Genomic DNA, 22,333 nt, shown 5'->3' with positions numbered 1-22,333 from the left:
TTAGTACTGCTGCTGGGTCTCTGAAGCAGGTAGGAGCTTTTAGTCCTCCTGCTGGGTCTCTGAAGTAGACATGGGGCTTTTAGTCCTGAAGCTGGATATTTGAAGTAGACATGGGGCTTTTAGTCCTGAAGCTGGATATATGAAGTAGACAGGGGGCTTTTAGTCCTGAAGCTGGATATATGAAGCAGACAGGGGGCTTTTAGTCCTGAAGCTGGGTCTCTGAAGTAGATAGGGGCTTTTAGTCCTGAAGCTGGATATATGAAGTAGACAGGGGCTTTTAGTCCTGAAGCTGGATATATGAAGTAGACAGGGGCTTTTAGTCCTCCTGCTGGATATATGAAGTAGACAGGGGCTTTTAGTCCTCCTGCTGGATATATGAAGTAGACAGGGGCTTTTAGTCCTGAAGCTGGGTCTCTGAAGTAGACAGGGGGCTTTTAGTCCTGCTGCTGGGTCTCTGAAGTAGATAGGGGCTTTTAGTCCTGAAGCTGGGTCTCTGAAGTAGACAGAGGGCTTTTAGTCCTGAAGCTGGGTCTCTGAAGTAGACATGGGGCTTTTAGTCCTGCTGCTGGGTCTCTGAAGTAGACAGGGGGCTTTTAGTCCTGAAGCTGGGTCTCTGAAGTAGATAGGGGCTTTTAGTCCTGAAGCTGGATCTATGAAGTAGACAGGGGCTTTTAGTCCTGAAGCTGGATCTATGAAGTAGACAGGGGGCTTTTAGTCCTGAAGCTGGATATTTGAAGTAGACAGGGGGCTTTTAGTCCTGAAGCTGGATATATGAAGTAGACAGGGGCTTTTAGTCCTGATGCTGGATATATGAAGTAGACAGGGGCTTTTAGTCCTGAAGCTGGATATATGAAGTAGCCAGGGGGCTTTTAGTCCTCCTGCTGGGTCTCTGAAGTAGACAGGGGCTTTTAGTCCTGAAGCTGGATATATGAAGCAGACAGGGGCTTTTAGTCCTGAAGCTGGGTCTCTGAAGTTGACAGGGGGCTTTTAGTCCTGGAGCTGGGTCTCTGAAGTAGACAGGGGGCTTTTAGTCCTGGAGTTGGGTCTCTGAAGTAGACAGGGGGCTTTTAGTCCTGGAGCTGGGTCTCTGAAGTAGACAGGGGGCTTTTAGTCCTGAAGCAGGATATATGAAGTAGGTAGGGGCTTTTAGTCCTGAAGCTGGGTCTCTGAAGTAGACAGAGGGCTTTTAGTCCTGAAGCTGGGTCTCTGAAGTAGATAGGGGCTTTTAGTCCTGAAGCTGGATATATGAAGTAGACAGGGGGCTTTTAGTCCTGAAGCTGGATATATGAAGTAGACAGAGGGCTTTTAGTCCTGATGCTGGATATATGAAATAGACAGGGGGTTTTAGTTCTGAAGCTGGATATATGAAGTAGACAGGGGCTTTTAGTCCTGAAGCTGGATATTTGAAGTAGACAGGGGGCTTTAGTCCTGAAGCTGGGTCTTTGAAGCAGACAGGGGCTTTTAGTCCTGAAGCTGGATATATGAAGTAGACAGGGGCTTTTAGTCCTGAAGCTGGGTCTCTGAAGCAGACAGGGGGCTTTTAGTCCTGAAGCTGGGTCTCTGAAGTAGACAGGGGGCTTTTAGTCCTGAAGCTGGGTCTCTGAAGCAGACAGGGGGCTTTTAGTCCAGAAGCTGGATATATGAAGTAGACAGGGGGCTTTTAGTCCTGAAGCTGGATATATGAAGTAGATAGGGGCTTTTAGTCCTGAAGCTGGATATATGAAGCAGACAGGGGGCTTTTAGTCCTGAAGCTGGGTCTCTGAAGCAGACAGGGGGCTTTTAGTCCAGAAGCTGGATATATGAAGTAGACAGGGGGCTTTTAGTCCTGAAGCTGGATATATGAAGTAGATAGGGGCTTTTAGTCCTGAAGCTGGATATATGAAGTAGACAGGGGCTTTTAGTCCTGAAGCTGGATATATGAAGTAGACAGGGGCTTTTAGTCCTGAAGCTGGATATATGAAGTAGACAGGGGCTTTTAGTCCTGAAGCTGGATTTTTGAAGTAGACAGGGGGCTTTTAGTCCTGAAGCTGGATATTTGAAGTAGACAGGGGCTTTTAGTCCTGAAGCTGGATATTTGAAGTAGACAGGGGGCTTTTAGTCCTGAAGCTGGGTCTCTGAAGTAGACAGGGGGCTTTTAGTCCTGAAGCTGGGTCTCTGAAGCAGACATGGGGCTTTTAGTTCTGCTGCCTCTCTTCTGTTAGCGGCCTCTCTCTCTTTTCAACCTCCTCGATCCCTTTAAACCCTGACTGTTTTAACTATTTAACCTTTCTAGTGTTGACTTAACTTAGGACACACGCTGTCTCTGACTTCTACGTAATTATTTTTCTGGATATAAGTATTGTACTATTGTGTGTTTGCCCATACAAATAGAATGACATAGAAATAGAATGACATAGAACTGGAATGATAAATTCAGACAAATTGCTGTGCTCTTAAGAGGCTTTGGCCTTTCTAGTCATTTTATTTCTATGCGTTTGCCACACTGTTCTAATAGTGTTTTCTATCCCAAAAGTAAAATGAAGACTATTGCAGTCATGATGCTATCATTTGTATCTTGTATCTGGCATCACGTCAGTGACCTGGCATGTCTTTTCAAAACATTCGTTTGTTCCTCCCTCCAATTAATTATGGAAGTCCCCAACAGTTAACCCACATGTTCCCCCTTTTTGCTGCCCAGCGCTCATCATGTTCGCTAATCACACATACTCCCCAAACACCGTCATTACAAATCGCACAGTATACTCCCCGACCTCAACGCTGTGTGACCCTGAGGACATGTGTAGTAACTTCAACGACTTCTATCCCATCCACACTGGCACCACAATGCTCCATGACAATTAAACTCTAACCCAGAATGTAATTCAACATTATGCCCCATAATAATAATAATGAGGTGATATGCCACACCCCCCAGCCAATAGGTTCAACATTATGCCCCACCCCCCCCAGCCAATAGGATCAACATTATGCCCCACCCCCCCCCCCCCAGCCAATAGGATCAACATTATGCCCCATAATAATAATAATAATGAGGTGATATGCCACACCCACCCCCAGCCAATAGGTTCGACATTATACCCCACACACCCCCCCAGCCAATAGGTTCAACATTACGCCCCGCACACCCCCTCAGCCAATAGGTTCAACATTATGCCCCACACCCCCCCAGCCAATAGGATCAACATTACGCCCCACACCCCCAGCCAATAGGTTCAACATTATGCCCCTCCCCCCCAGCCAATAGGTTGAACATTATGCCCCCCCCCCCAGCCAATAGGTTGAACATTATGCCCCACACACCCCCCCAGCCAATAGGTTCAACATTATGCCCCACACACACCCCCAGCCAACAGGTTCAACATTATGCCACACCCCCCCCCCTCCCCCGGCCAATAGGTTGAACATTATGCCCCCCCCCAGCCAATAGGTTCAACATTATGCCCCACACACACCCCCAGCCAATAGGTTGAACATTATGCCCCCCCCCAGCCAATAGGTTGAACATTATGCCCCACACACACCCCCAGCCAATAGGTTCAACATTATGCCCCCCCCCAGCCAATAGGTTCAACATTATGCCCCACACACACCCCCAGCCAATAGGTTCAACATTATGCCCCCCCCCAGCCAATAGGTTCAACATTATGCCCCACACACACCCCCAGCCAATAGGTTCAACATTATGCCACACCCCCCCCCCCCCCTCCCCCGGCCAATAGGTTCAACATTATGCCACACCCCCCCCCCCTCCCCCGGCCAATAGGTTCAACATTATGCCACACCCCCCCCCCCCTCCCCCGGCCAATAGGTTCAACATTATGCCACACCCCCCCCCCCCCTCCCCCGGCCAATAGGTTCAACATTATGCCACACCCCCCCCCCCTCCCCCGGCCAATAGGTTCAACATTATGCCCCACACCCCCAGCCAATAGGTTCAACATTATGCCCCATAATAATGAGGTGATCTGCCACACACATTGTGCCCCATTAAAATTCCAAACCCTAAACTGAGATTACTGAGCTCTCAGAAGCACAGTATTGATGCTAATGTTAAAGTTCGAATTTGGGCCAAAACGCCAGGTCATTTAATGCTTATATTTTTTTTGGGGGGGGTGAATAAGATATTTGGCTACTGAAGTACCATTTCTTACCGACCTCTACAGCTTCCGTCCCAAAACAAATCCTGTGAAATGACATCAACACATTCTGGAGGATTTACTGACTAGCTTCAGTGGCTAGCTTAGCTAACGAACTAGCTACATCACATCAACACATACTGGAGGAGTTACTGGCTAGCTACAGTGGCTAGCTTAGCTAACGAACTAGCTATATCACATCAACACATACTGGAGGAGTTACTGGCTAGCTACAGTGGCTAGCTTAGCTAACGAACTAGCTATATCACATCAACACATACTGGAGGAGTTACTGGCTAGCTACAGTGGCTAGCTTAGCTAACAAACTAGCTACGTCACATCAACACATACTGGAGGAGTTACTGACTAGCTACAGTGGCTAGCTTAGCTAACAAACTAGATACGTCACATCAACACATACTGGAGGAGTTACTGACTAGCTACAGTGGCTAGCTTAGCTAACAAACTAGCTACGTCACATCAACACATACTGGAGGAGTTACTGACTAGCTACAGTGGCTAGCTTAGCTAACAAACTAGATACGTCACATCAACACATACTGGAGGAGTTACTGACTAGCTACAGTGGCTAGCTAGTCAGAGCGACTTACAGTAGTGAATGCATACATTTTCATACATTTCATACATTTTTTTTTCTGTGCTGGCCCCCCGTGGGAATCGAACCCACAACCCTGGCGTTGCAAACAGGAAGGCCATATACTTCCTGTTTACCTCTTCCACAATCACCAGGCTATACACTTCCTGTTTACCTCTTCCACAATCACCAGGCTATATACTTCCTGTTTACCTCTTCCACAATCACCAGGCTATATACTTCCTGTTTACCTCTTCCACAATCACCAGGCTATATACTTCCTGTTTACCTCTTCCACAATCAGCAGGCTATATACTTCCTGTTTACCTCTTCCACAATCACCAGGCTATATACTTCCTGTTTACCTCTTCCACAATCAGCAGGCTATATACTTCCTGTTTACCTCTTCTACAATCACCAGGCTATATACTTCCTGTTTACCTCTTCCACAATCAGCAGGCTATATACTTCCTGTTTACCTCTTCCACAATCACCAGGCTATACACATCCTGTTTACCTCTTCCACAATCACCAGGCTATATACTTCCTGTTTACCTCTTCCACAATCACCAGGCTATATACTTCCTGTTTACCTCTTCTACAATCACCAGGCTATATACTTCCTGTTTACCTCTTCCACAATCACCAGGCTATATACTTCCTGTTTACCTCTTCCACAATCACCAGACTATATACTTCCTGTTTACCTCTTCTACAATCACCAGGCTATATACTTCCTGTTTACCTCTTCCACAATCACCAGGCTATATACTTCCTGTTTACCTCTTCCACAATCACCAGGCTATATACTTCCTGTTTACCTCTTCCACAATCACCAGACTATATACTTCCTGTTTACCTCTTCTACAATCACCAGGCTATATACTTCCTGTTTACCTCTTCCACAATCACCAGGCTATATACTTCCTGTTTACCTCTTCCACAATCACCAGGCTATATACTTCCTGTTTACCTCTTCCACAATCACCAGACTATATACTTCCTGTTTACCTCTTCCACAATCACCAGGCTATATACTTCCTGTTTACCTCTTCTACAATCACCAGGCTATATACTTCCTGTTTACCTCTTCCACAATCAGCAGGCTATATACTTCCTGTTTACCTCTTCTACAATCTGTCTCTCTGACTTCATCTCTTTCACTCTTTTTTTAACCTTTTCAATGCAGGTCATTTTCCTTTTTAATGTTGCTATCTTTTTTTACAACTTCTGTCTTCTGTGGCTTCATCTTCATTTCTTCTGAATAATTCTAATAATGGTACAGTAGTACTAGTGGCGGTAATGGTTCTCTCTACAGCTCCCAGCGGTGGCCAGTCACTATGCTGTCCTGGGGAGCCGGCTGCTCCACACCAACCTGTCCATGGTGCACTATAGTGTCTTCTTCCAGATGTGCAAGGCTCAAGGCATCGGCTTCGACATTAAGGTATGGCGTTGTCTCAGCATAACCCTATCACTGGCAAGTAACAATATAGTGGTTTTTTTTTGTTTTTTTTTACAACGGCACCTGTGAACAAATTAAAAAAAGAAAAACTAAAATTGTAGTTTTACGTTTTAATGATAGTTAGAAAATGAATATATCAAATCAAATTTATTTTATAAAAGCCCTTCTTACATCAGCTGATATCTCAAAGTGCTGTACAGAAACCCAGCCTAAAAAAAAAAAAAACAGCAAGCAATGCAGGTGTAGAAACACGTTTGTTAAAATATACACTGTGTATTATCGTCTGTGTTGTAGGAAAAGCAAGGCACTGTCTTTGTTCTCCATGACAGCTGTGAGAGATACAGCCTGGGGATGGTGTGAGTATCTTTATATAAACACACACAAACACAAAATGCCTTTAGAGTTCACTTTAACCTGTTCTGTTAAAATGAATGAGGGAGAACAGAGAGTTTTAGCTGAATAAGAGAGTATCGTAGACACACCTCATTCCTTTAAAGGATTAGCATGTCCCTTTTCGGTTTAGTAAATGGAAATCCTCAGCAGTTTGTATGGAATGGGTTATTGAAGATACTGTATCTAATCACACCAATCCTGTGGTTTACGTTCTACTGCTGTTGAACTCTTGTCTGTTCACCACATCTCTCCCCAACGACTGGGGATCAACTCAGCTGAAGTACTCATTTATCTACCACACACACACCGCTGACGACCCCACAGTAGCTGATGACTGTAGGCAGGGATGGACTGGAGTGGACCAAACCGGGCCCACCATAACCGGCCCGCGGATACTCCCCCGCCCCTCCCCCCGCCGACGCACGCACGTACACGCATAGCCACAGCACAATGTTTCAATACCATTTATGTTTTTTTGAAAAATATATATATATTTGTAGCTACTTTTTAAGTAAATACAGTACCTGCAGTCAACTTGTGCAATTCTTTAGGAGATAAAACAGATTTGCATTCTTCATTTCACTTGCCACATCATTTTTCATTATGTAGCTTACCCTTAGTTCCCAGTCACAAGCTTGTTTACAAGCTCACAAAGACGAGAGACCGGAGCCTTCTGAGTCGTTCACTGGTGTACAACACGCGCCAGGTGATCTACACTCTTAGAAAAATAGGTGCTATCTAGAAGCTAAAAGGGTTCTACGGCTGTTCCCCGTAGGAGAACCCTTTAAAATGATTCCAAGTAGAATAATTTGGGGTTCCTTGTAGAATCCTTTCCACAGAGGGTTTTATATTGAACCCAAAATTGTTCTACCTGAAACCAAGAAGGGTTCTACCACCTGGAACCAAGAAGGGTTCTACCACCTGGAACCAAGAAGGGTTCTACCTGGAACCAAGAAGGGTTCTACCACCTGGAACCAAAAAGGGTTCTACCTGGAACCAAGAAGGGTTCTACCACCTGGAACCAAGAAGGGTTCTACCACCTGGAACCAAGAAGGGTTCTTCCTGGAACCAAGAAGGGTTCTACCACCTGGAACCAAGAAGGGTTCTACCTGGAACCAAGAAGGGTTCTACCTGGAACCAAGAAGGGTTCTACCACCTGGAACCAAGAAGGGTTCTACCTGGAACCAAGAAGGGTTCTTCCTGGAACCAAGAAGGGTTCTACCACCTGGAACCAAGAAGGGTTCTACCTGGAACCAAGAAGGGTTCTACCTGGAACCAAGAAGGGTTCTACCACCTGGAACCAAGAAGGGTTCTACCACCTGGAACCAAGAAGGGTTCTTACCTGGAACCAAAGAAGGTTCTTCATGGAACCAAGAAGGGTTCTACCACCTGGAACCAAGAAGGGTTCTCCACTGGAACCAAGAAGGTTCTACCTGGAACCAAGAAGGGTTCTACCACCTGGAACCAAGAAGGGTTATACCACCTGCGAACCAAGAAGGGTTCTACCACCGGAACAAGAAGGGTTCTACCACCTGGAACCAAGAAGGGTTCTACACCTGGAACCAAGAATGGTTCTACCTGGAACCAAGAAGGGTTCTACCACCTGGAACCAAGAAGGGTTCTACCTGGAACCAAGAAGGGTTCTACCTGGAACCAAGAAGGGTTCTACCTGGAACCAAGAAGGGTTCTACCACCTGGAACCAAGAAGGGTTCTACCACCTGGAACCAAGAAGGGTTCTACCTGGAACCAAGAAGGGTTCTACCTGGAACCAAGAAGGGTTCTTCCTGGAACCAAGAAGGGTTCTACCACCTGGAACCAAGAAGGGTTCTACCACCTGGAACCAAGAAGGGTTCTACCTGGAACCAAGAAGGTTCTACCACCTGGAACCAAGAAGGGTTCTACCACCTGGAACCAAGAAGGGTTCTACCACCTGGAACCAAGAAGGGTTCTCCAGTGCCATACAGATTGCAAAATAGTTGGGAAGAGATTTTTGATGTACCGATTCCATGGTACAGGGTGTATGAGTTGATATATAAAACAACGCAAGATAAAAGACTTTTCAGCTAAAATTATTATATAGAATTCTTGCCACCAACAAAATGTTGAATATTTGGGGGATAAAGTCATCGAAGCTCTGCAGATTTTGTTGTGAGGATACAGAATCAATAGACCATTTATTTTGGTATTGCCCTCAGGTAGCCTGTTTCTGGTCTCAGGTTCAGGAATGGCTGAAAATGCATATAATTGATCTAAAATTGACCCTAGATGTCACGTTCTGACCAGTAAAGGGGTCATTTGTCATTGTAGTATGGTCAGGGCGTGGCAGGGGGTGTTTGTTTTGTGTGTTTTGGGGTTTTGGGTTCTAGTTTTCTATTTCTATGTTTCTTTTTCTATGTGTGACCAAGTATGGCTTCCAATCAGAGGCAGGTGTCTTTCGTTGTCTCTGATTGGAAGCCATACTTAGGCAGCTTGTTTTTCCTGTGTTTTTGTGGGTGGATGTGTTTTCCGTTATAGTCTTGTACCTTACGGAGCTGTCGTTTTTGGTCGTTTGGTAGTATTTTTGTTCGTGTTCACTTTGTCAAAATAAAGAAAGAAGATGAGCACTATACGCGTTGTGTTTTGGTCCCCTTCCGTCGACGCTTATGACACTAGAAATAGTACTGTTAGGAGATCTGGAGAGACCGGGTCAGTCAATTACTAATATACTAATACTCTTAGTAAAAGTATTTATCTTCAACTCGCAATCTGTGGATTCTATTCGATTAGATAGATTTGAAATTGTACGTTAAACATCACACACAGCATAGTTGAAAGATATGTGTTGCGTAGAAACACAAAGTGGTTGGCCAGCAGAGATAGATGGGATGGGCTGAGGGAAGCTGAGGGTTGGGATGGGTTGGAACCTGAAGTGGTTGGCCAGCAGAGATAGATGGGCTGAGGGAAGCTGAGGGTTGGTATGGGTTGGAACCCGAAGTGGTTGGCCAGCAGAGATAGATGGAATGGGCTGAGGGAAAATGAGGGTTGGTATGTGGAATTGGAGACAAGTGGGAGTGGAGTTGCTGTGTGGGAGATAGAATGATGGTTAAAGATAAAAGTAAATAAATAAATAAAAGCAAAATAAAACATAATAAAAAGTACATTTGAATGACACTAAGTGGCAGTGTTTTTACAACTAATGCCGGTTTGCCTGAGGCTGATGCCGTGCAGGTGTTTGTACACATGCATATACACACACTCTCATTCAAATAAACACATACAAGAACACACACATACATGTAATAGTGCCAGACATGCACACAAACATATACAGTTGGTATTGCTGTTATGATTTTAGTTGTCCTTGATGTCCTTTGTTTTACTTTTTTTTAAATTATTTTTGCATTGTTGTTTGCTGTTTTCTTCTGTCTTCCTTTTTTTCTCTTTTGTTCATTCTCTTGGTTGTTGGTGCATTATGGGGGTTATTGGGGAATATAACTCATTGTATTTTTTATTTTTCTTCTTGTGGGGAGGGGGAATGTGGGAGGGGTCTCGAATGGTTGAGGGAGCAGCTATTGGGGAACTGTGGGGGGATCTTGGAGGGTTGAGGGACCAGCTATTGGGGAACTGTGGGGGGATCTTGGAGGGTTGAGGGAGCAGCTATTGGGGAACTGTGGGGGGATCTTGGAGGGTTGAGGGACCAGCTATTGGGGAACTGTGGGGGGATCTTGGAGGGTTGAGGGAGCAGCTATTGGGGAACTGTGGGGGGGATCTTGGAGAGTTGAGGGACAGCTATTGGGGAACTGTGGGGGGGATCTTGGAGGGTTGAGGGAGCAGCTATTGGGGAACTGTGGGGGGGATCTTGGAGGGTTGAGGGACAGCTATTGGGGAACTGTGGGGGGATCTTGGAGGGTTGAGGGAGCAGCTATTGGGGAACTGTGGGGGGGATCCTGGAGGGTTGAGGGACAGCTATTGGGGAACTGTGGGAGGATCTTGGAGGGTTGAGGGAGCAGCTATTGGGGAACTGTGGGGGGGTCTTGGAGGGTTGAGGGACAGCTATTGGGGAACTGTGGGGGGATCTTGGAGGGTTGAGGGAGCAGCTATTGGGGAACTGTGGGGGGATCTTGGAGGGTTGAGGGACAGCTATGGGGGAACTGTGGGGGACCTTGGAGGGTTGAGGGACAGCTATTGGGGAACTGTGGGGGGATCTTGGAGGGTTGAGGGACAGCTATTGGGGAACTGTGGGAGGATCTTGGAGGGTTGAGGGACAGCTATTGGGGAACTGTGGGGGGATCTTGGAGGGTTGAGGGAGCAGCTATTGGGGAACTGTGGGGGGGATCTTGGAGGGTTCAGGGTTCATGTTTTTTAGCCTGGTGGGAGCTCTGTCAACGTGCCCTTGAGCAGGGCATTGACCCTGGATGCTTCTGCGTGTCTCTCTGAATGGGAGTCTGTTGGATGACTGGTATGATGTAGCTGTTGAGCGGCTTCACTGCAAGTATATTATATGTTTCGGATATTCAATCAAACATTTTGTACATTTTTTTTTAAAACGGTTCTGCTACGGGAACAGCCAAAGAACCCTTTTGGAGTATAGCGACAGTATGGAATTCACAACTAAATGTTTGCCAGTGTCACAACGTCCACAGGTGGCGCCTCTCTCCGTTCGGGCGGTGCTCGGCGCTCGGCGTCGCCGGGCTACTAGCTGCCATCGATTTTCCTTTTCTGTTTCGTTTGGTAATGTCTGGTTAGGGTAGCACCTGTTTTGCGTTTAGTAATTAGTGGGGTATTCAGTCTGTCTGTTTTGTGTTTAGTAATTAGTGGGGTATTTAGTCTGTCTGTTTTGTGTTTGGGGTTGTGCGGGATTGTTTCGTGTCTGTTGTTGTAGGTTGAGGGTTTATTATTCTTGTCCTTAGAATACGTTACGTGTTTTTGGCATTAGGGTTGCTGGGCTGCGTCCCGCTACATTCCTAGACTGTGTTTGTCTTGTTTGGAATTATTTTTACCCTGCCTTGTCAGTTCGGTTCTTTGGACTTGCATTCTTCATGTTTCACGTACCTGAGTCTCCTGCGCCTGACTTCACCCCTCCTGCAGAACTACTTTTGACAGCCAGCTAGATACAGTATCTTATCATTTAATTGACTCAAATGTGCTATATGCTCTGTAGTTGTGCATTTGGTTTGCTAACTCAGTAGCTAGTTATCTATCTAGCTAAGTGGTTAGCTTCTTGCAAAATCAAGCTTCTCTTGGTAACAGCAGAGAATAACCCTCCTGGATCAAGATCTTTACTGGCTATCATTTGTTTTGTGCGTGCAGCAAACTGTGAATTACTTTTATAACTATCCTGCAAGAGCTTGTTAGCATTTAGCTAGCATTCGCTATGAGATTATACATGTCCTTGTTAGCATTGCTAACAATCGAATTACAGAGGGGTTAGAAAATAGCGGCTCACCTTGTGTTCAGTGCCGGTATTACGGTTTTCCCAGGATGGCACAAGGTCGGTTTGAAGGTATGACATTCTGCATACCGCCCAAGCCTAGCCCTCACCCACCTGGACAAAAGGAACTCCTATGTGAGAATGCTGTTCATTGACTACAACTCAGTATTCAACACCACAGTTCCCTCCAATCATATCACTAAGCTAAGGAACCTGGGACTGAACACCTCCCTCTGCAACTGGATCCTGGACTTCCTGACGGGCCGCCCCCAGGTTGTGAGGGTAAACAACAACACATCTGCCACACTGATCCTCAACACGGGGGCCCCTCAGGGGTGAGTGCTTAGTCCCCTCCTGTACTCCCTGTTCACCCACGACTGCGTGGCCGGGCACGACTCCAACACCATCATTAAGTTGGCTGATCACACAACGATGAGACAGCCTATAGGGAGGAGGTCAGAGACCTGGCAGTGTCCCAGGACAACAACCTCTCCCTCAATGTCAGCAAGACAAAGGACCTGATCGTGGACTACAGGAAACAGAAGGCCCGAGCACCACGCCGAACAGGCCCCCATTCACATCGACAGGGCTGTAGTGGAGCGGGTCAAGAGCTTGTGTCCACATCACTAAGGATCTATCATGGTCCAAACACGGTTGTGAAGAGGGCACGACAACGCCTCATCCCCCTCAGGAGACTGAAAAGATTTGTCACGGGTCCTCAGATCCTCGAAAAAGGTTCTACAGCTGCACCATCGAGAGCATCCTGACCGGTTGCATCAGACTGCTGAACACTTGAACAGGACTGACCACCTGCACTGATTCTCCACACCGTAGACCACACGTACTCAACACACACACACACACACACACACACACACACACACACACACACACACACACACACACACACACACACACACACACTCATGCTACACACACACATCAAAAATGCTGCTATCAGACTCTTATTATAATTGATAAATATTGCTCAGGTTATTATACACCTTCATTTAACCAGGTAGGCCAGTTGAGAACAAGTCCTTTATTTAACCAGGTAGGCTAGTTGAGAACAAGTTCTCATTTACAACTGCGACCTGGCCAAGATAAAGCAAAGCAGTGCGACAAAAACAACAACACAGAGTTACACATGGAATAAACAAACATAATAAACAAAAACATACAGTCAACACTTGCCCCCCCCCCCCCAAATCCCTCTTTCCCCAAAACACATGTAAATATTGTATAAATTGTGTCTTCCTGTATTATACTGATGATAAAAATGTTTATTATATTCTGCTGAGCCATTTACTTTATGTTGGTAATCTTATCTTGTATTAGTTCTTATTGTTGTTGTATTGTCCAGAAGGAACCTGCCAGTAAGCATCTCGTTGGACAGTATATGCCATGTGTATCCGCATACATACGACTAATAAAACTTGGAAAAAACACACACACACACACACGACAAGCCAAACGTGGTGATTTGTTTGTTTGTTTACCGCGGGCCGCGCGGTGAGGATCGTTAGTCAACGTGGTTTTGTCTTATTGTGTTGGTTTAACAGAACCGTCAGTGACGACCTCCAGGGCGCCTTGATGACCTTTGCTCGTAACCTGTCCGTCATCCATCAGGAGGTATCGGCCCCCAACATGCAAGGGGAGACTAACTTTAAGGTACGCTGTTAATGAGCTAACAATCACAACAACAACAAATTACAGCCGATGTGTGATATTATGACTTGATGAACGATGTATAAGTGGTTCAGGAAGTGCACTGCAAAATTCCAAATTCTCTTCAAATGCTTTTCAATAAGGAACATGTTGGAATTGGAATTTACTTTTCTGAACTGATTGGAATTGAAATTGAACCCTGAGTGGTAATGAGTGGTAATGTTATAGACGGTGTGTTTGTTAGTGAACTGTAAAGCCTGTTGCCTTGTGTGTTACCTGCAGGATCTGATTAGGGACATAGAAGAGGTTTTGGGAATGACAATCCAGAATAAATCCCAGGTGACCAAAGAAGAAGAGAAGACCGTTGCTGTCGCTGTCCGGACTAAGCTGGATCACTGACCCACACACACACACACACACACACACACACACGATGACTTGGTCACTTTATGGAAGAAATGCGACCGTTTTGATCAGATCTCAATGCCAATTATTCAAACTGATAATTTCAGACCCTATTATCTATTTCTATATGTATTTCATAGAGTTTATCCTACTTTCTAGGGACAATACATTATTCCATCCCTGAACGACTGTGGCCTCTGTTAATGTGTGATTGCTCATACTGTAGCCTAAACACATTCAGGGAACAAGTTCCTGTGTGGTCCTGGTAGCTCAGTTGGTAGAGCATGGTGTTTGCAACGCCAGGGTTATGGGTTCGATTCCCACGGGGGACCAGTACGGAGAAAGAAATGTATGAAGTGTATGAAATGTATGCATTCACTACTGTAAGTCGCTCTGGATAAGAGCGGCTGCTAAATGACTAAAATTTAAAAATTTAAAATGTAAGTTGTATTTAGAGCAACTGAAGTTAAGTCCATAAAAAAATCTGTTATTATAGATTCAAATATACATTTAATGTAGAGAATAATTTATAACTTAACTTAGCACTATGGGGGGGGAAAAAAATCACCCTTCAGCTAGGAACTAAAGTTCGCTGTGCTTTGTTGCTGGTCAGACAAAATATATTGCTGGTTCATTTACAGGGTGAGTTGAAGCAAAGATTATGGATAAATTGACAAGATGCATGTCTCTCCACCCTAACAATGAGAGTCCAACAAAACGGCACGCAAGGCTGTCTAGTTCCCGCCTATCCTTTCTTTGGATTGGTGCATACATCTCATTATTATAATCCTTTTTCTTTTTGAATATTTTTGAATATTCGATGAGGGTTGTTGACGTCAGCCGCCTGTATTCACTGGAGAGAGATGCTATGCTAACTAGCCTCATATCATGAATATGCATAGCCGTCTCAATACAACTCCTATTTTTTTTTTTTCTTCCTCAAAGCTGCCAGGATGTCACATGTTCTACTTATATCGTTACACTCGTAACAACTTACGAACCTTCTATTCGATCAAATAAACTTCAGGGGGGAAAAATAAACCATTCAGTTTTGTTTTTTTTTACCAAAATGTAACAGTCTCTCATTGACCTCCATACAAACACTCCTTGTGGCTCGGTTGGCGAAACAACGAAGAAATGCCAACTGCTGAAGGGAGACACATTTTTTTTCTGCTTGTCTCTCGTCCATCTTTCTCTCTGGTTTAAGTTCCTTACGATCCAGGGGCATCCTTGGGACGTCCTTGGGACATCCTTGGGGCATCCTTGGGGCATCCTTGGGACGTCCTTGGGGCATCCTTGGGACATCCTTGGGGCATCCTTGGGACATCCTTGGGGCATCCTTGGGGCATCCTTGGGGCATCCTTGGGGTGGCAGGGTAGCCTAGTGGTTTAGAGCGTTGGGCTAGGGGCATCCTTGGGGCGGCAGGGTAGCCTAGTGGTTTAGAGCGTTGGGCTAGGGGCATCCTTGGGGCGGCAGGGTAGCCTAGTGGTTTAGAGCGTTGGGCTAGGGGCATCCTTGGGGCGGCAGGGTAGCCTAGTGGTTTAGAGCGTTGGGCTAGGGGCATCCTTGGGGCGGCAGGGTAGCCTAGTGGTTTAGAGCGTTGGGCTAGGGGCATCCTTGGGGCGGCAGGGTAGCCTAGTGGTTTAGAGCGTTGGGCTAGGGGCATCCTTGGGGCGGCAGGGTAGCCTAGTGGTTTAGAGCGTTGGGCTAGGGGCATCCTTGGGGCGGCAGGGTAGCCTAGTGGTTTAGAGCGTTGGGCTAGGGGCATCCTTGGGGCGGCAGGGTAGCCTAGTGGTTTAGAGCGTTGGGCTAGGGGCATCCTTGGGGCGGCAGGGTAGCCTAGTGGCTAGTTAACTGACTAGTTAATATAAAGGTCAAATAAAACATGAATCAAACCCAGCAGTGTCTTTAGCGTTTTATACAACAACAAAAAAGTAACCATCATTTCCAACGTAACGCTGCGTTTGCGTCGCAGAGGCAGTTGCAATGCTTTCTGTGTGGTGTTACATTGGATTTTACCAACTTAGGTATCACATTAAATCTGTGTGGATTTAACAGTAATAGCAGCAGAAGGTTTGAATGTTGAACTGTTGTTGAACACATATCCATTAAACATGTTGGATTACATCATGAAAAAAACAGTTGGACTGCAGTATTTATCATTCAGCGTTGATACAATGAAGCTGTCGGTCTGATCGAGGCGTTAGGGGGATGTTTCCGAGGATCCCGGATAGGTTAGCACCTTGAAATGTTGAAAGTTGATCGACCAAAGCAAAATAATAATAATAATAATGTTTCCAAACTCTGACAGAACGGACATGAGACTACATTCTATGAAGCAGCGTTGTCTTTCTCTTCAGAGGAGACCGTTGGCCAAATACGATAATACACAGAACGGTTAGCCTCATTTTCCTGTGTTGACAAGCTAGCTTGCTAACTAGCGCTAGCTTGGTGGGCATGGTGGTCTTTACAGCTGGCGTACTTTGAAGAATGTCCACACTTTATTCCCCCCCGGCCTAATATGCGGGTGCCATAAGCTAGCTAGCTAGTTAGTAGCATGACAGAAGTACACAACATCTTCCTCAAAGTTGTCCTGTTTCCGAGGCACTATGAAAGAAAGGACAACTGCGTCCTGCAGCTTCCTGCTACAGCGCCGTCACCAACGACCAGTTTGAAACGGTCCAATTTCACTGGGCGGTACAGGGAGGCAACGACCATATGCTGAGGACGGGCTGCTTCCCCTTTATCAAGTAACAAAGCACCGCCACAGAACCTAGACTTTGAAGACGAGTTCTTCAGCGTGTTTAAAGTCATCAATTTAAGTCAGTGGGGAAAAAGCCAAGGGGAGACTAGTGACCTCGGCATACAGTCATGGTTCATCCTATATAACTACTGCTGCCCACTTCATATGTACAGTTGAAGTCGGAAGTTTACATACACCTTAGCCAAATACATTTAAAATCAGTTTTTCACAATTCCTGGCATTTAATCCTAGTAAAAACTCCCCGTCTTAGGTCAGTTGGGATCACCACTTTATTTTAAGAATGTGAAATGTCAGAATAATAGTAGAGAGAATGATTTATTTCAGCTTTTATTTCTTTCATCACATTCCCAGTGGGTCAGAAGTTTACATACAACTCAATTAGTATTTGGTAGCATTGCCTTTAAATTGTTTAACTTGGGTCAAACGTTTCGGGTAGCCTTCCACAAGCTTCCCACAATAAGTTGGGTGAATTTTGGCCCATTCCTCCTGACAGAGCTGGTGTAACTGAGTCAGGTTTGTAGGCCTCCTTGCTCGCACACGCCTTTTCAGTTCTGCCCACAAATTGTATATAGGGTCACGCCCTGACCTGAGTTGAGCCACTGTCCCAGGACCAGTTCTTAGTAGACACTGTTGTTACAATGATAGCATACGACTGAGTTGAGCCACTGTCCCAGGACCAGTTAACCCTCCCCTGAAGTGTCTCTCTGGTGTTCCAGGTACATCATTGTAACAACAGGGTCTACTAAGAACTGGTATGCCTTTTTTATGTCTCTATTTAGGTTTTGTCAGGGTGTGATTTGAGTGGGCATTCTATGTCCCTTTTTCTATGTGTTTGCATTTCTTTGTTTTGGCCGGGTGTGGTTCTCAATCAGGGACAGCTGTCTATCGTTGTCTCTGATTGGGAGCCATACTTAGGCAGCCTGTTTTTTCCGTTGGGGTTTGTGGGTAGTTATTTTCCTGTTTAGTTCTTGATAACCTGACAGAACTGTTGCTAGTTGTTTTTGTTTATTTTGTAAAGTGTTCATTCTTTCTATTAAAAGTCAAGATGAATACATTCTCCACTGGTCCCATCCTTTCAACGGCTGTTACAACTCCTTCAGGTGTTTGGCAATTGCTACCAAGGATGAACCAGACTTTTGGAGGTCTACAATTTTTTTTCTGAGGTCTTGGCTGATTTCTTTTGATTTCCCCATGATGTCAAGCAAAGAGGCACTGCGTTTGAAGGTAGACCTTGAAATACATCCAACGTACACAGATACACCTCCAATTGTCTCAAATTATGTCAATTAGCCTATCAGAAGCTTCTAAAGCCATGACATCATTTTCTGGAATTTTCCAAGCTGTTTAAAGGCACAGTCAACTTAGTGTATGTAAACTTCTGACCCACTAGAATTGTGATACAGGGAGTTCTAAGTGAAATAATGTGTCTGTAAACAATTGTTGGAAAAATGACTTGTGTTATGCACAAAGTAGATGTCCTAACCGACTTGCCAAAACTATAGTTTGTTAACAAGAAATTTGTGGACTGGTTGAAAAACGAGTTTTAATGACTCCAACCTAAGTGTATGTAAACTTCTGACTTCAACTGTATGTTTATTAAAGGTGCAATATGCGGAAATCCCTCCGCCATTTCTTAGTTGTTAAAATTCGAATAGTTTGTCTAATTTCAATATTGTATTTTCAGCTGTTTGAAGCTGTTGTACAAAACCGAAAGTAAAAGATGGAAAAAGAAAACATAAGAACAGGAAGCATAGAAAGAGCGCATGTAGAACAGATCTACCGCTTCTTAGACTTGCTTTCAATGACAATGACTGATCTATAACAACACATTTCTACATGGGACATCCACTTGGGAGCCAGGCCCAGCCAATCAAAATTAGTTTTCCCCCCACAAATGGCATCTGTGACATTGTGTTGTGTGACAAAACTGCACATTTTAGAGTGGCCTTTTATTGCCCCCAGCACAAGGTGCACCTATGTAATGATCATGCTGTTTAATCAGCTTCTTGAGATTCCACACCTGTCAGGTGGATGGATTATCTTGGCAAAGGAGAAAATGCTCACTAACAGGGATGTAAACAAATTTGTGCACAGAATTTGAGAGAATAAGCATTTTGTGCGTATGGAACATTTCTGGGATCTTTTATTTCAGCTGATGAAACATGGGACCAACACTTTACATGTTGCATTTATATTTTTGTTCAGTCTAGCTGCTAATGAATAACTACTGCTCATTTATTTACAGTCAAATTAGGGATCAGCCTCCATGTAGCAGATGAGAGAGAGAGAGAGAGAGAGAGAGAGAGAGAGAGAGAGAGAGAGAGAGAGAGAGAGAGAGAGAGAGAGAGAGAGAGAGAGAGAGAGAGAGAGAGAGAGAGAGAGAGAGAGAGAGAGAGAGAGAGAGAGAAGAGAGAGAGAGAGAGAGAGAGAGAGAGAGAGAGAGAGAGAGAGAGAGAGAGAGAGAGAGAGAGAGAGAGAGAGAGAGAGAGAGAGAGAGAGAGAGAGAGAGAGAGAGAGAGAGAGAGAGAGAGAGAGAGAGAGACATACATGCAGAGCAGAACTCGGAAGAATCCCTTTTAATTGTATATATAAAGAAAAGGACACAAAACTTGTGGCAACATTTGAAATGTAACCGGAAAACATCCTTAGAATTCAAAAGCGCTGGAAACCCAAGAGCGGAACCCTGAAAAGATTCCCTTATGTCAGCTGTTAAAAACATTAAACAACCTTATTATCCAAACACACAGGGAAATCAATCACATTGTTACAGAAATTAAAACCTCCTATTTGACAAATTGAGAAAATGAAACAAAAACATAAACTAAATTGCTATTTGGCCTCAAAGGAGAATACAAATTGGCAGAATATCTCTACTCTGTCAAATCAAATCAAATTTATTTATATAGCCCTTCGTACATCAGCTGAAATCTCAAAGTGCTGTACAGAAACCCAGCCTAAAACCCCAAACAGCAAGCAATGCATGTGAAAGAAGCACGGTGGCTGGGAAAAACTCCCTAGGAAAAACTCCTGAGAAAGGCCAAAAACCTAGGAAGAAACCTAGAGAGGAACCAGGCTATGAGGGGTGGCCAGTCCTCTTCTGGCTGTGCCGGGTGGATATTATAACAGAACATGGTCAAGATGTTAAAATGTTCGTAAATGACCAGCATGGTCAAATAATAATAATCATAGTAATTGTCGAGGGTGCAACAAGCACGTCCGGTGAACAGGTCAGGGTTCCGTAGCCGCAGGCAGAACAGTTGAAACTGGAGCAGCAGCATGGCCAGGTGGACTGGGGACAGCAAGGAGTCATCATGCCAGGTAGTCCTAGGGCTCAGGTCCTCCGAGAGAAAGAAAGAAAGAAAGAGAGAATTAGAGAGAGCATATTTACATTCACACAGGACACCGGATAAGACAAGAGAATACTCCAGATGTAACAGACTGACCCTAGCCCCCCGACACATAAACTACTGCAGCATAAATACTGGAGGCTGAGACAGGAGGGATCAGAAGACACTGTGGCCCCATCCGATGATACCCCCGGACAGGGCCAAACAGGCAGGATATAACCCCACCCACTTTGCCAAAGCACAGCCCCCACACCACTAGAGGGATATCTACAACCACCAACTTACCGTCCGAAGACAAGGCCGAGTATAGCCCACAAAGATGTCCGCCACGGCACAACCCAAGGGGGGGGCGCCAACCCAGACAGGAAGACCACGTCAGTGGCTCAACCTACTCAAGTGACGCACCCCTCCAATGGACGGCATGGAAGAACACCAGTAAGTCAGTGACTCAGCCCCTGTAAAAGGGTTAGAGGCAGAGAATCCCAGTGGGAAGAGGGGAACCGACAAGGCAGAGACAGCAAGGGCGGTTCGTTGCTCCAGCCTTTCCGTTCACCTTCACACTCCTGGGCCAGACTATACTTAATCATAGGACCTACTGAAGAGATAAGTCTTCAGTAAAGACTTAAAGGTTGAGACTGAGTCTGCGTCTCTCACATGGGTAGGCAGACCATTCCATAAAAATGGAGCTCTATAGGAGAAAGCCCTACCTCCAGCCGTTTGCTTAGAAATTCTAGGGACAATTAGGAGGCCTGCGTCTTGTGACCGTAGCGTACGTGTAGGTATGTACGGCAGGACCAAATCGGAAAGATAGGTAGGAGCAAGCCCATGTAATGCTTTGTAGGTTAGCAGTAAAACCTTGAAATCAGCCCTTGCCTTAACAGGAAGCCAGTGTAGGGAAGCTAGCACTGGAGTAATATGATCAAATTTTTTGGTTCTAGTCAGGATTCTAGCAGCCGTATTTAGCACTAACTGAAGTTTGTTTAGTGCTTTATCCGGGTAGCCGGAAAGTAGAGCATTGCAGTAGTCGAGCCTAGAAGTAACAAAAGCATGGATCAACTTTTCTGCGTCATTTTTGGACAGAAAGTTTCTGATTTTTGCAATGTTACGTAGATGGAAAAAAGCTGTCCTTGAAGCAGTCTTGATATGTTCTTCAAAAGAGAGATCAGGGTCCAGAGTAACGCCGAGGTCCTTCACAGTTTTATTTGAGACGACTGTACAACCATCCAGATTAATTGTCAGATTCAACAGAAGATCTCTTTGTTTCTTGGGACCTAGGACAAGCATCTCTGTTTTGTCCGAGTTTAAAAGTAGAAAATTTGCAGCCATCCACTTCCTTATGTCTGAAACACAGGCTTCTAGCGAGGGCAATTTTGGGGCTTCACCATGTTTCATTGAAATGTACAGCTGTGTGTCGTCCGCATAGCAGTGAAATTTAACATTACGTTTTCGAATGACATCCCCAAGAGGTAAAATATATAGTGAAAACAATAGTGGTCCTAGAACGGAACCTTGAGGAACACCGAAATTTACAATTGATTTGTCAGAGGACGAACCATTCACAGAGACAAACTGATATCTTTCCGACAGATAAGATCTAAACCAGGCCAGAACTTGTCCATGTAGACCAATTTGGGTTTCCAATCTCTCCAAAAGAATGTGGTGATCGATGGTATCAAAAGCGGCACTAAGATCTAGGAGCATGAGGACAGATGCAGAGCCTCGGTCTGACGTCATTAAAAGGTCATTTACCACCTTCACAAGTGCAGTCTCAGTGCTATGATGGGGTCTAAAACCAGACTGAAACGTTTCGTATACATTGTTTGTCTTCAGGAAGGCAGTGAGTTGCTGCGCAACAACTTTTTCTAAAATTTTTGAGAGGAATGGAAGATTCGATATAGGCCGATAGTTTTTTATAATTTCTGGGTCAAGATTCGGCTTTTTCAAGAGAGGCTTTATTACTGCCACTTTTAGTGAGCTTGGTACACATCCGGTGGATAGAGAGCCGTTTATTATGTTCAACATAGGAGGGCCAAGCACAGGAAGCAGCTCTTTCAGTAGTTTAGTTGGAATAGGGTCCAGTATGCAGCTTGAGGGTTTGGAGGCCATGATTATTTTCATCATTGTGTCAAGAGATATAGTACTAAAACACTTT

At 45.0% G+C, this 22,333-nt stretch overlaps 1 protein-coding gene across 1 annotated transcript in view; it reads left to right on the top strand.

The window, feature by feature from the left end:
* Positions 1 to 14,255, top strand: part of iqch (IQ motif containing H) — a 117,798-nt gene extending 103,543 nt beyond the window's left edge. The window contains exons 20-23 of the mRNA XM_029751938.1: positions 6,050 to 6,175; positions 6,488 to 6,549; positions 13,560 to 13,668; positions 13,948 to 14,255. Coding sequence (XP_029607798.1) covers positions 6,050 to 6,175; positions 6,488 to 6,549; positions 13,560 to 13,668; positions 13,948 to 14,064 — 414 coding nt within the window. The 3' untranslated portion in view covers positions 14,065 to 14,255. The remainder of the gene's footprint in view (positions 1 to 6,049; positions 6,176 to 6,487; positions 6,550 to 13,559; positions 13,669 to 13,947) is intronic.
* Positions 14,256 to 22,333: the final 8,078 nt, after the last annotated feature.

The sequence above is a fragment of the Salmo trutta genome, chromosome 4, assembly GCF_901001165.1.
Source record: "Salmo trutta chromosome 4, fSalTru1.1, whole genome shotgun sequence".
Taxonomy (NCBI): domain Eukaryota; kingdom Metazoa; phylum Chordata; class Actinopteri; order Salmoniformes; family Salmonidae; genus Salmo; species Salmo trutta.
Note: the sequence above shows the minus strand (reverse complement) of the source record. Positions and strands in the feature narration are given on the sequence as shown.